This window comes from Gallinula chloropus (assembly GCF_964237585.1).
Source record: "Gallinula chloropus genome assembly, chromosome: 18".
Lineage (NCBI taxonomy): Eukaryota > Metazoa > Chordata > Aves > Gruiformes > Rallidae > Gallinula > Gallinula chloropus.
This window is the reverse complement of record NC_140103.1, coordinates 10679436-10692826: the sequence shown is the minus strand read 5'-3', so window position 1 is coordinate 10692826 and position 13391 is coordinate 10679436. Positions and strand designations below refer to the sequence as shown.

General features: G+C 51.8%; 1 protein-coding gene across 1 annotated transcript in view; it reads left to right on the top strand.

Annotated features, from left to right (window-relative positions):
• Positions 1-13391, top strand: part of PNPLA7 (patatin like domain 7, lysophospholipase) — a gene marked incomplete at its 5' end in the record, with an annotated part of 140736 nt that overhangs the window by 61611 nt on the left and 65734 nt on the right. Inside the window, one exon of the mRNA XM_084272739.1 lies at positions 10547-10660. Within this exon, the coding sequence (XP_084128865.1) occupies positions 10547-10660 (114 nt within the window). The remainder of the gene's footprint in view (positions 1-10546; positions 10661-13391) is intronic.

Below are 13391 nucleotides of genomic sequence, written 5' to 3'. Positions count from 1 at the left end.
TGTCCCTAACGCTGCTGAGGAGTCTGCAGAGCTCCTCAGTGTGTGTTTCCAGAGTACAAACCAGGTTGTCCCAGCTGGGTTACAGCTTTCCAGTTCCAAGCATCTGTTGACACGGCTGTTCTTTGCCTTTTGCATTGTTGGAAGGACACTAGTGGATGAGGAGAAGGGAAGAAACCCGACAGGACTACGTTGTGCAGTAATCTCCTGCTGAATAGAAGTTACCTGGGTAGTGTCTGCTGCCTTCAAACTGCCAGAGGTGACAGACCCTTCTGTGCAGTGGGCTCTTTATGCGAGTCAGCACTGCATCCTGAAGAACAGCTGCAGTGTTGGTGAGGTGACCTGATGCCAGATAGTTCTTGGGGGCCTCAGTGCTGTTGAACTTGCTATATTATTAATAATTAAGCCTAGTTTATAGCTAGATTTACTGATGGCCACCTGCCTCATAACACTGTTGTCTGCAAACCAGCCAGCTTTCCAAAATGCCCTCCTGAGCTGGAAGGCTGCAGCAGTGTTTCAGTTAATTCCAGATCCTTTCTGTTTCTCCTTAACAACCAGAACTTCTTACTAGTTGGACTGTACCCAGTCGGTTTTGGGCAACAAAGTGTCAAACCAAGAGTGGACAGGCACTTGTGCATGAAGGCTTTGTGTCCCTGCTGGGCAGCACGAGTGATGAACTGCAGAAGGTGGCTCATCGCCGGCGCTGCAGCATCGCAGCTCTGCTGTGTAAGGAAACACACTTTGTTTTCTGGACATGAAGGCTCTGCTAAGTGTTTTCAGATGCTGAGCTTTTAATTCTCTTCCTCCAGTTAAATGTCCATGGATTGGGTTTTTTTTTTTTTCTTACTAAAATGTTGAAACCCCAGAGGAATCTGTAAATGGCTTCTGATTTCCTTTGGGATTTGGAGCATTGTCCTTTAGAAACGTAACACTGCCTGTTAGAAAGCTTTAATTCCTGAGTAATCCTCAAAGGATTACTATGAGGAAAGGCTGAGTGAGCTGGGGCTGTTCAGCCTGGAGAAAAGAAGACTAAGGGGGGATCTTATTGATATTTATAAATATCTTCAGTATGGGATGCAGGGGGAAACGGGCAGCCCCTTTTCAGTGTCTGTGGGGACAGGACAAGGGGCAATGGCTGCAAGTTGGAGCATAGGAAGTTCCCCACCAACATGGGGAAGAACTTTTCCCCAGTGAGGGTGAGGGAGCCCTGGGACAGGCTGCCCAGGGGGTGTGGAGTCTCCATCTCTGGAGAGATTCCAGCCCCGTCTGGACGCCGCCCTGTGCAATATGAGCTGGGGAGCTGCTTTGGCAGGGGGGTTGGACCCCAGGAGCTCTCCAGGTCCCTTCCAACCCCTGGGATTCTGTGAAACGCACCAGGACCAGGGTTACACTTGTCAGGCTTTTGTTCTTTATGGTATAAATGTGTTCCCACACCACAGGCTTTGATGCTCCCAAAGCCAGCTGGATATCTCTGCACCCTTGACAACCCCCCTAGACCCAGGCAGGCCCCGCTCCCTTCGGGCTGGTTTACTTCATCCTTTTTAAACGTGTGGATGTTCTTGGCCAATTAGTCACATGTAATTTTTTTTCCAGGCTGTGAATTGTTGTGTTTCTGAAGCTTGAAGTTAGTTCTAAAAAGCAGCTTTGGGGTTAATTCAGGTTAGTGGTGCCTCAGGCACTCTGTGTGCATGGCCCAGATCTGGGGGAATCGGAGGCGGATGAGGTCCAAGCGCTGAGCTGGGAGACGTGGTTCTGGAAGGAGGTGTTCTCTTCCCTTCTCTTCCACCGTCTGTCTCAGTAATACACTACTAAAAATTATTATTTGCCTAGCAGCATCTTAGGTCTGAAATGGTATTAAAAAACTCCAGACCCAAACAAAGAACCAACCAACCCCAAGGAAACACCCCCCAAACCAACCAACCCCAGACTGAAACGCAAACCGCACATCAGGCAACACCCCCTGCAGCTACCAGCAGAGCAACCACCAGCAGAGCAGCCAGACAGAGGAGGCTCTGAGAAGCTGATCGTGTTTGCACAGCTGAGGTAGGGTCAGACTGAGATTAGAAGCTCAGCATCCTGATTTCCAAACCTGTCACAGAATCCTAGAATGGTCTGGGTTGGAAGGGACCCCAAGGGTCACAGAGCTCCAACCCCCCTGCCACAGGCAGGGACACCAACCTCCAGGCCTGGAGCTACACAAGGGTGCCCAGGGCCCCATCCAACCTGGCCTTGAACACCCTCAGGGATGGGGCACCCACCCCCTTTCTGGGCAGCCTGTTCCAGCCCCTCACCACTCTCTCTGGAAAGAACTTGCCCCTAATTTCCAATTTAAACCTTCCCTCCTCTAGCTTTAATCCATCCCCCTTGTCCTGCCATTATCTACCGTTTGAACAAGCTGATTCCCCTCTTGTTCCTCTGCTCCCTTCAGGCACTGGAAGGCTGCAATGAGGTCCCCCCACAGCCTTCTCTTCTCCAGGCTGAACCAGCCCAGCTCCCTCAGCCCTTCTCTGTAGGGGAGCTACTCCAGCCCTCTGATCATCTTTGTGGCTCTTCTGACCCCTCTCCAACTGTCCCACATCTCTCTTGTACTGGGGCCCCAGCTCTGGACACAGGACTCCAGCTGGGGCCTCACAAGGGCAATAGTAGAGAGGGACAATCCCCTCCCTGTCCCTGCTGCCACCCCTCTGCTAATGGAGCCCAGGACACCATTGGCCTTCTGAGCTGCTGGAGCCACTGCTGGCTCAGGGGAAGTGTCTCATCCTGTCTTGAGCAGGTTGTTGGCTGAAGTCACTGATCAAGCCCCCTGAATCTCAGGTTCTCACGAGCATCTTCGCTTACCGTATGGGCTGCTCAGTACTGTCCATTTCCCAGATTCTTTTCTCTACAACAATTTCTCCTTTTATCCACAACAGTTTCTCTTTTATCTTTATCTGGCTCAGGTTCTACACAGCTGCTGAAAGTGAGGGCCCATTTCTCACTGGAAATGGCTGTGCTGTAGTTCAGTTGTCTCGTTGCGGGCTGGGAGCGCTGCAGGGGCAGCTCTGGCATTGAATTATCTGCTGCTATATTAGGTGGGTACGTCACTTGTGTGGCTACCCCAGCTAAAACTGCAGAGAGCTCTGTCTCCTCAGCCAGGTTCTTTTTAGGAAGTATCAGCATCTTTAATGACAGATAGTGATGGAAGTTGTGACCTGCTGGGTTTTGGATAGGGGATTTCATGCAGCAGACTGTTGTTCCTTAGTCGTAGGTCATGGAATCTTTAAGGTTAAAAAAGACCTCTTAGATGCTCAGGTCCAACCATCAGTCCAACACCTCTGTGGCAACTAACCCATGTCCTGGAGTGCCATCACTGAACGTGTTTTGAAGCCCTCCAGGGATGGTGACCCCACCACCTCTATGGGCAGCCTGGTCCAAGGCCTGACCACTCTTTTAGTGAAGAAATGTTTCCTGATAGCCAAACCAAACCTCCCCTGACACAACTTGAGACTGTTTCCCCTCATTCTATTGCTAGTTACTGGGGAGAAGAGACTGACGCCCTCCTCACTGCACCCTCCTCTCAGGTAGTAATAGGGAGTGACCAGGTTTCCCCTCAGCCTCCTCCAGGCTGAACATCCCAGTGTCCCCAGCCACTCCCCATCAGACCCGTGCTCCGGACCCTTCCCACTCTGTTGCTTGTCTCTGGACCCACTCCAGCACCTCAACGTCTTTCTTGTGTTGAGGGGCCCAAACCTGAACCCAGCATTCGAGGTGCAGTCTCACAAGTGCCCAGTACAGGGGTTGGTCCCTGACCTGGTCCTACTGGTCACACCATTGCTTAATACCAGTCAGGATGCTGTTCAGCCACCTGGGAATGCTGCTATGTTGTATCTCCTGCTTCCAGCTGAACTTCTTTGTCATATGATAGCTGGTGTCCAGCTATCAACTAACCCTTGGCAGAATTTCTGATTACCCTTCAGGACAGTCCTCCACATCCCTCCCTTCTGCTCCTTTCTCCCTTCCACTTGGAGAAACCCTGCATTGAACTGGGCAGGCTTGTGAAGGGGCAGAGTTGCTGTTGCACCCCCCACAGCCTCTGCAAATCACACACACCTTGTTAGCAAAAGAGATTTTTATTTTCTCCTTGATTGTAGCTTTTCTTTTTGAGAAGCACTGTTAAGCAAGAGCCATTGAGTAAGAGGGAGGAGTGTGATGCGATCCTTGTCATCATCGTGGAATTGCTTGGAGGCCAGTGAGTGGTGGGAAGCAGAGTCCAGCAGTGAAGGATGTTGTTAACCTGACCACCTGCCAGGTTTGGTGGTCTTGTGGTGTGAAGCCAAGTGAAAGGCGATGAGGTGTCTCCATTGTTGGAAAGTATTGGAGCAGATGAGCATGTTCTGTTACCTCTTCTTCCGCTGTTGAAGTTCTGGCATCATTTTGTCCAAGCGTGCTACGTGCCTCTGTGTGGATACTCACCAGACAGCACGGATGAACTCGCTGGATTGGGTTGTGTGTGTGTGTGGTGCTACAGATCACTCTGTGTGGGGTTTGGGGTTTGTTTTGTCTGTAGTTGTGGCTTAGGATAGACCCGACTTCCCAGCCTTTCTGTAGCTGCAGGTACAGACAGAGTGAGACTCCAGCCGGGCAGGCAGGGCTGTTGGCAGGGCCTTCCCGGCCTCTGGTAGGGCCTTCCCAGCTACTGGTGGGGCCTTCCTGGGGTGTTTGTGGGGCCTTCCTGGCCACCAGCGAGCCCATTGCTGCCCCTTAACATCTCTGAGTGCTGCAGCGGGGCTGTGGCTGTGCTGCTGCCAACCATGGGCCATGCCCATCGGGAGAGCCTGGGCACAATTCCCACTGCCTTTGTTAGGACAGGTAGCGAGCCTGGTCTTATTTAATCTTTACATATGTTCTCTGTAGGCACTGTGCATCCCCAAAGTGTGCTTCTGTGCTAGACAAGGGAAGGCTCAGCTGTGTGACTGTGTGTGATGCAGGCAAGTCTTTCATGGTGGCTTTTTTAAAATATATATAAAATGAAATGAGAGAGGGAGGTTTGGATCCTTTCTGTACAGCAGAAGTGCTGGATGTCCTCAGTCACGAGGTTACCTTGGCACAGGGAATGTTGCAGAAGGTGGTTGGTAGAACAACTTTCAAGAGAACATGGTGTACTGCGTTCATCCGCTGGCTCCGCTCCCGCAAATAGCATCGATTTGCAGCTTGTCTGGTTGCTCTTCCCACTCATTCATTGCTTCCAACAGCGTCTCCTCCTTTGTCCTTTTCCAATACAAACAAGTGAGTGTTTCAGTTTCTTCCCAGCTGATGGCTGAAGGAAACACCTTCGAGATTATCATGCTCTGTTTTCTGCTCCCAGTGCTGATAAGCTGAAGAAGGGTCTGAGAGCAGCTTGCTCACACCAGAGAGAAAATTGTTCCATGTAATATTTGATGGCCCTTTGTGTCACATTGATTGTGTTACATTGCTGCTGTCAGCTGCTGCAGCAGCAGCAGCATCCCCTCTCCTATCTAGAAGCAACACTGCTGTGCACATCCTCGTGTGTGGCTCGTGCCTGTGCTGTTCCAGTGGGTGTGCTCCCTGGTACCTGGGCATCTCCCTCTCCCTGAGCCTCCTAAGCTATCAGCAGATGTCAGTGTTGGCATTGCTGCTGCTTGCACGGGCACAGCACCCGTCCCTGCACAGGGTATCTCATCCCTGCCCCTTGTGCTTCCCGCTGCCTGCAGCATTCCTCCCCAGCACCCTCGGGCGGGCTGTTGGTTTCGGGGGCGGGGGGGGGTGATGTGTGTGGAGGGAGCAGGGAGGTGGTTTTTGCAGAGGGCATTGGCACTGCAGGCGTGCTGGGCCTGAACTGCTGGGCCGCTGCTGGGACGGGCTGTGTTCTCTACACTGTGCCCATGTTGAGGAGAAGAAAATCCCTTTTTACTCTTTTTCCCCTGTTACCAGAGTTCTCACGTTGTTGTGTCAGGCGTGATGTGATGCTGCTTTCCCCGAGGCAGGGCTGGATGTGTCCTGACCTCCTGGCACGTGCTGTTGTGTGTGGGTGCGAGGCTGTGGCACCAAAGCACCTTGTGTGAACATGAAAACACAAAGCCTACAAGTCCCAGGCTGATTGGCCGTGGGTGTGGCTTTCATGACTGAAGATTTGGAAGATGAAGAGTTTAAGCTACGTTATTTAATAACCCTCTGAGTCCTAGCCTGCTGCCCAAGCTCTCCTCGGAACTGGTGCTGTCAGTTCCATGCCTGCTGCTCCCCATTGCTGTATCGTGTCTGGGGGCTGCAGCGCAGGGTACCCTTGGTATGGAGCTTTTCTGGGCTGGTAGAAACAAAAGGATTGACATGAAAGAAAGAAATAGGCTGGATGAGAGAATGAGAGCTGCTCAGATGGAACACTAGCCCTAACGATGCCAAACTGAAAGTGGTGTCTGGTGAAATGGGTGGGAGGGGGATGAGTGGGAAGAGCCACAGGGGTCTCTGTGCCGCAGGGGTTGAAGGTTGGGGAGGATGGACCTGTGACTAGACACAGTCCTGTTGGCTTGTGTCACTCATTCCAGACCTGTGGGCTCTCGCTCTGAAGCGTGACAATCTACAGAAGAAAGTATTTTAATGTTATTTGCATTGTACTGTGTGCTGGCTACCAGAAACATCACCCAACAACCTGTTACTGTGTCTGCGTGGAGAAGTGATCGAGGTTTCATTGGGCTGGCAGGTCAGCTGACACGAACCAGCCCCGGTTTGGGTCAAGGCCTCCATAGAATCATAGAATCACAGACTGGTCTGGGTTGGAAGGGACCCCAAGGATCACAGAGCTCCAACCCCCTGCCACAGGCAGGGACACCAACCTCCAGGCCTGGAGCTACACAAGGTTGCCCAGGGCCCCATCCAACCTGGCCTTGAACACCCCCAGGGATGGGGCATCTACCCCCTCTCTGGGCAGCCTGTTCCAGCCCCTGACCACTCTCTCTGTAAAAAACTTCCCCCTAATATCTAATCTAACCCTTCCTTCCTTTAGCTTTAACCCATCCCCCTTGTCCTGCCTTTGTCTACCCTTTGAACAAGCTGATTCCCCTCCTGTTCCTCTCTTCCCTTCAGGGACTGGAAGGCTGCAATGAGGTCCCCCCGCAGCCTTCTCTTCTCCAGGCTTGAACAAGCCCAGCTCCCTCAGCCTCTCTTTGTAGGGGAGGTGCTTCAGCCCTCTAATCATCTTTGTGGCCCTCCATGAAGCCTCAGAGATGCTTAGGGCTAAGTGTGAGAACAGCTGTGCTGTTGCTGGGGGCTATGTGCACGCTTAAAGTTAAGCATGTATTTAAAGCGATTTGACTCCACTCAAAAAGGAATTTGGAGTAACTAGACTGACTTGCAGAAGACACCACTTGCTGGGTTTCACTTCCCAACTGTGCAGTTTGGAAAGCTGTAAGAGGAGCTGTCAGCAAGGATCGTTGGAGATGAAGTCAAAAGAGGTTACGGGAATATAAATTGGTTTCCCCCTCCTTTTGAAAGATTTCCAGTAACACTCTCTCTTTGTAAAGGGCTCTGGAAGCTGAGGTTGTGAATTGTGTGTGTTGTACGTGATGGATGCATCGTACGTGGTTTTGTCACTATTTAATACTGAGCTAGGAGAAGACAAGAGAAACCTAGCTGTCAGAATGAGTAAAGAGAGTGAGCTCTATTTATAGTAGGTTGGTTTTTTTTTGTTGATGCTTAGAACAACAGAACTGCAAGTGCAGGAGGCACCACCACCCTGGTAAAGAACCACAGGGTATGTAACACGCTACATTGATACACTGAGCTCCTCAGTGAGAGTGGTGAGGAGCATCCGTGTCATTGCTTCGCCCAGCTCTGGGAGGGTGATTCTGGTAGTCTGGGAGCTCAGAGAGACTTGGGCAATACGTATACACACATGCCTGCAGATATGCAAATATATGCACACATATATCTGTATGCTTCCCCCCAGGCTGGGTTGGATGAGATTTGGAAGATACTATTAGTTCTGAAACAGTTGGTTGGTGATGTAGCAGTGGAGGTGTCATAGTGTCGTTTGGCTACTGTGGCTGGAGGGGGGATATCAAAATATTCAATTTGAGGCTTAAACCAAAGAAATAGTTTGGCAGGGTTGGTCTCTGGATCGCAGGGGTTTGATTTGTATCAAAGTTGAGGCTAGAGTTCTGAAGTCATGTACAACTCCTAAAGCAGGAGAAAAGCAGCAGACTTGTTCAGAAGGCTCCTGGGGCAGAGGAACCTGAGGATCTGCATGTGGCTTACAAGTGAAATGATTTTAAGTACTCATTTGGCATGAAACTTGGTTTTTTTTCTAAGCAGAAAGGAAAAGCCCTCTGAATAGATCGCATCTCCAATGGTCTGTTAAGAATAAATGCAAAGAGAAGTACAATTTCCAGGGGAGAACCATGACTCTGTATTAGAATGGGGTTTTAATCTTCACAAAAGGTGAAAAAAGAAATTTGACTTAATAAAATCTGGGGCTGGAGGGCAAATCCTCTGAGGAGCGGCTAAGGGAGCTGGGGGTGTTCAGCCTGGAGAAGAGGAGGCTGAGGGGAGACCTTCTCCCCACCTCCACTGCTCTGCCAGGAGGGTGCAGAGAGGTGGGCGATGGTCTCTTCAGCCAGGGGACAGGGGATGGGACAAGGGGCAATGGGCTCAAGCTGCCCCAGGGCAGGGTCAGCTCAGATGTGAGGGAAAAGTTCTTCCCTGGCAGAGTTGTGGGGCTGTGGCACAGGCTGCCCAGGGAGGGGGTTGGGTCCCTGCCCCTGGGTATGTTTACCAGACAGGTAGATGAGGTGCTCAGGGATATGGGTTGGACTTGATGATCTTAAAGGCCTTTTCCAACCTTGTGATTCTGTGATAATGTGGTGTTGACACCCACATACCTCCAGACAGTGAGTCCCTACTAGATTCAACCCTCTCCAAAACTCTTCAGTACCAGCTCGAGGTATGAGCAGGCTGACCTCAGCTTTCTGGACTAGCCACAAGCTTTTGAGATCTAGGTGTGCTGCCCATCTGCGTTGTCTGCTCTGTGCACAGGTAGTCATCCAAGACTTCTTGTTGTGAGTGTGGACTTGGAGTCCCATGTTTAATTTCCTCCTGGCAGGAGAGGGTAGCTGGGCTCTAGGCAGGACACTGTATGTGCCAACACGAGCTGCCTGTGTCTGCGGTAAAAGCACTGCTTGCGGCGGGATTTGCTGGAAACATAAGCTTTGGAGCTAATTCTGGAAAAACCCCAACCAATCCAACCAAACAAACCCCCCATCAAACCTCCCAACCCCAGGGCACACCAATTATAAGCTGATATATTTTCTCATTCTCTTTCTACTTGGGAAAACTTAGTGTAAGATTCAGGTTTGGTTTATTCCAAGTGCCCACAGGTTGGGATTGGCGTGTTTTAACCTCAGCAGCCAGCCACTGCAGGGACAAGCTTTGCTTTCATCCCCAAAGTGCCTGCTCTCTGGGTTTTAAGCCCAGTAAACATTGCCTGCTGCTAAAACTTGCAGAACTGAGCGCCAGGCTGTTTCTTTCTAGGCAATTAAAAGCTGTAGCTCGTGCCTGAGCCCTGAGTGACGCCATGTCGCCTCACAGGCCGTCTTGCCTCGCAGGCCATGTCGCCTCACAGGCCGTCTTGCCTCGCAGGCCATGTCGCCTCACAGGCCGTCTTGCCTCGCAGGCCATGTCGCCTCACAGGCCGTCTTGCCTCGCAGGCCATGTCGCCTCACAGGCCGTCTTGCCTCGCAGGCCACCTCATTAAGCGTGTGAAGATATTTCACCAGGGAATTGGCTTTCTGCATTCCGAGTGCCGGGGCCAGGTGCCACAGATGGTGCCGTCGGGGTTTGGGGAGCGGTGGAGTTCTGCAGAGCTGGTGTCTGGAACCTGGCTGTGTTAATACTGTGTCAGGTTCTCTCCATAAAGGAGTGTGTCTCACAGAGCTTTTGTTGCATGGTAATAAATCGCCACTCTTGGTAAAATAAGTGGTTCTGGGGGCTGTTTGGGCTGTTGTGGTTGTGTATTGCCACATGCTCCCTGTCTATGTGGCAGGGGAATACACGTGCAGGATAAAAAGCAATAAACAGCTGGAAAGGCAGAGCTCGTTTCAGGCCCAAACGTGCTGATTCACTCCTCATGCCTGTCTTTAACCTTTAGGAAGCTTTGATTATTTCATGGTTGCTGCTATTTGGCTTCTGAAAGTAGAGAGAAGTATTTCAGGGTGGCGCTGGGGAGAAGGAAGGGCAACAGAGAGGTGGGGGTTCTCTTTCTCTTCGATGGCTTTATCAGAGTTAAGGAGCATGGAAACCAAAGCTTTCCTTCATGATAGTGCTGGCCTGGTGCTATGGGTTGTAGTTCTGCCATGGCTGTTCAACAGTGTGTGCCTGGGGGATCTGGATTACACGGATGCTGAGATGGGTTGGAGATGAATGGTCCTTCATAAGGTCCCTCTGTGTCCTGTTTGGAGTGTGTGTGAGTCTGGTTCTTGGGAATCTCTTCCTTCATCTGAGGTTGGATTTCTTACAGTGTGGTGTGAGTTACCTGTAAGGTTTTGGCTGTGCTTTGTTTCAGGTAGAGGCGTTAACCCATCAGCCTAGAGCCACAACGGTACATGCGGTCAGAGACTCGGAAATCGCCAAAGTCCCAGAGGGAGCACTGACATCCATCAAACGCAAATTCCCCCAGGTAAGAAAATGAAAAGCATTTTCCATCTGTCTCAAAGATGTCTGAGGAGCTGAACCTCTCTGTTAGCACCACATCCTCAGGGGTGTTGTGTGACTGATGTGTACTGAGAAAGCATTTCCCTCTCTCTCTGCCTGATCTGATCCCTACCCGGCTTTCCCCAGCTTCTCTTGCTTTATCTTCTGCTCAGCTTCCGTGTGTTTCATGGCAGGGATGGTTTGTGTGTCTGGAAGAACCTCGTGCTGAATGCAGGGCTTGCATAGTTAGCCAAGTGGAAATCACTGGGTGCTACTGATGGTAATTGGAAGTTTGACTTCTGAAATCACCGTTGAAGTGTTCTCTTGCATAGTCTGGCTCACAGGGACTCGAAGTCAGTGCGTGGTTGTATGTACCTTTAGTTGGAGGGCCCGATTCCTCTTCCTTGTATCTTAGACTGTCATTCCTCATTCTGCAACTGCCAGGTCTGTCTGTTGCACAAAGACTCTGATTGCTCCCTCTGAATCTGTCAATTCGTCCATTTTCTTTAATTCATTTGACATTATATCTCCCTCCTGCAAATCAGGAGACTGAGGGACTTGAAATTTAATTCTTCTGTCCCTAAGTGTATCAGGGACATTACACTAAGCACTAAATCATTGGGCTACCCTTACAGGCAATTCTTTAATGCTGTTATTTCTGATTTTTTTTTTTTTGCTGTCTTTAAGACATGTGCTTACTTTACCAGATTTCTTAAAAAAAAAACCCTGCAAAAGTAATAAACTAAATTAAAATACTCCTATTTTTTGCTTTCCTAGAGCCCATAACATTTTCAATGATTCACCTGTAGCTGTATGATACAGAGCTTGTATTCCTGCTTTCTCATGTTACAGTAACCATAGGGGGGTTGTCTGTATTACTACCAGGAGAATTTATTCATTGCCATGTGCGGTTGGAAGTTATGTCAATGAAAAAGAATCCTTTGAATTCCCTGTAACATTATTTTTAAGTGTTTCAGGACTTCTGTTGTGGGTTGTTAAGGCATTCCCATTCTCTCTGGGGGCTCTCTTGGATAGTCCTCCTGTTCTCCAGTTAACGGAACAGATTTCCCACGCAGATGTATGAGCAGCAGTGTGTAACTCCTGTGGGTACGAAGTCACGTGCTGGGCATCCCACCCGAGTTGCCCTTTTAACATTGCTCTCTGGCTTGATGGATCAGGAAGGGGGGAAAGGAGCCAGGTAGAATTTAAAATGATGTTTTTGCTTTGTAGTGGATGAGTTGTGCAGTGTGGTTGTGTAGTGGATTATGTTGTGCAACATTTACCAGTTGCACAAATCACAGGTTCACAGAGTTGTAGGAGTTGGAAGGGACCTCCTGAGATTGAGTCCAAACACCTGCCAAAGCAGGTACCCTGAGACAGCTCGCACAGGTTGGCATCCAGACGAGTCTTGAATCTCCAGAGCAGGAGATTCCACTCCACACTGCTAATATGCTAAAACTACTCAGGCTCTATCATTTTCAGATCTTTATTTTTGGGGAGAGGAAGGATCTTCAGCACTGAGCAGGTCCCCATGGGGCTTGGTACCCAGCCCTGCTGTTGTCCCAGCGTGCCTTTCACCAGCTGCCACGGCCGCCTTCCAGCATCACCGTCGGGGTGGCTTCTTGGTGGGTGGAGCAGAGTCCGTGGAGCTGCCAGTCTTCCTCTTGCGAGGGCGCCGGGGCCTCAGGTGATAGCGGCTCTGGCCCTGGCTGGGGGCAGGGGCGCCAGCCGCAGCCTCCCGCAGCTCCATGTCCCGGTCTTGCTCCCCTGGGCTGGGAGTGGGGATGGAGAGGGAGCAGCCAGGACCCCCATGAAAAGCAGCGCTCGGTGTGCCCGGGAGTTGGTGGGCACCCTCTGCGACCGCCCTGCTGGGAAGGTCTGGTGTGGGCACCAGAGTCCCACCTCGGGAGACAGCCTGGCTGGTGCTGGCCATGGGGCTGAGCTCCCGGCTCCCTTGGAGGGCAGCCTGGCTGGTGCTGGGCACGGGGCTGAGCTCCCGGCTCCCTTGGAGGGCAGCCTGGCTGGTGCTGCCCACAGGGCTGAGCTCCCGGCTGCCTTGCAGGACAGACCAGATGGTGCTGGCCTCGGGGCTGAGCTCCTGGCTCCCTTGGAGGGCAGCCTGGCTGGTGCTGGCCTCGAGGCCGAGCTCCCGGCTCCTTTGGAGGACAGCCTGTCTAATCCTGGCCTCGATCTCCAGCTCCCGCCTGTCCCGGGGCCCAACCCAGCTGGTGTTGGTCACCACCCAGTCCTCGCCGCTGACGTAAGTGCCAGTGGTGGTGGTTCTGGCCACGAAGTCGCCCTCCCGCGTCTCCTGGATGGCCACCCAGGTCCTGCTGCGCACAGGGCTGCGCTCCCCGCGCGACTGGAAGGACGCAGAGTACTCGGGCTGCTGGGAGCTGCCATCCGCCCGGCTGCCCCGGAGCTGGAGGTACCCTGCTTCCCTGTCGCACCGCTGGACGGCGACATCGATCAGGTCGCGCACGAATGGCCTGGCGCGGCTCTGGAGGTAGGGCTGCAGCGTCTGGGCCAGGCTGTCTGGATTCAGCCCAAAGACAGGCAGGGTGCACAGGACCATGTGCTCCAGCATGAGCGCCTGCGAAGGGTCTTCCCGAAAGAGGCGCCCCAGCTCCTGCTGTAGCCAGGGCCGCAGGCGCTCGCGGAGGTGTGGGTAGGTCAGGAAGATGTGCGCCCAGTCTGAGGGGTAAAAGTTGCCCACC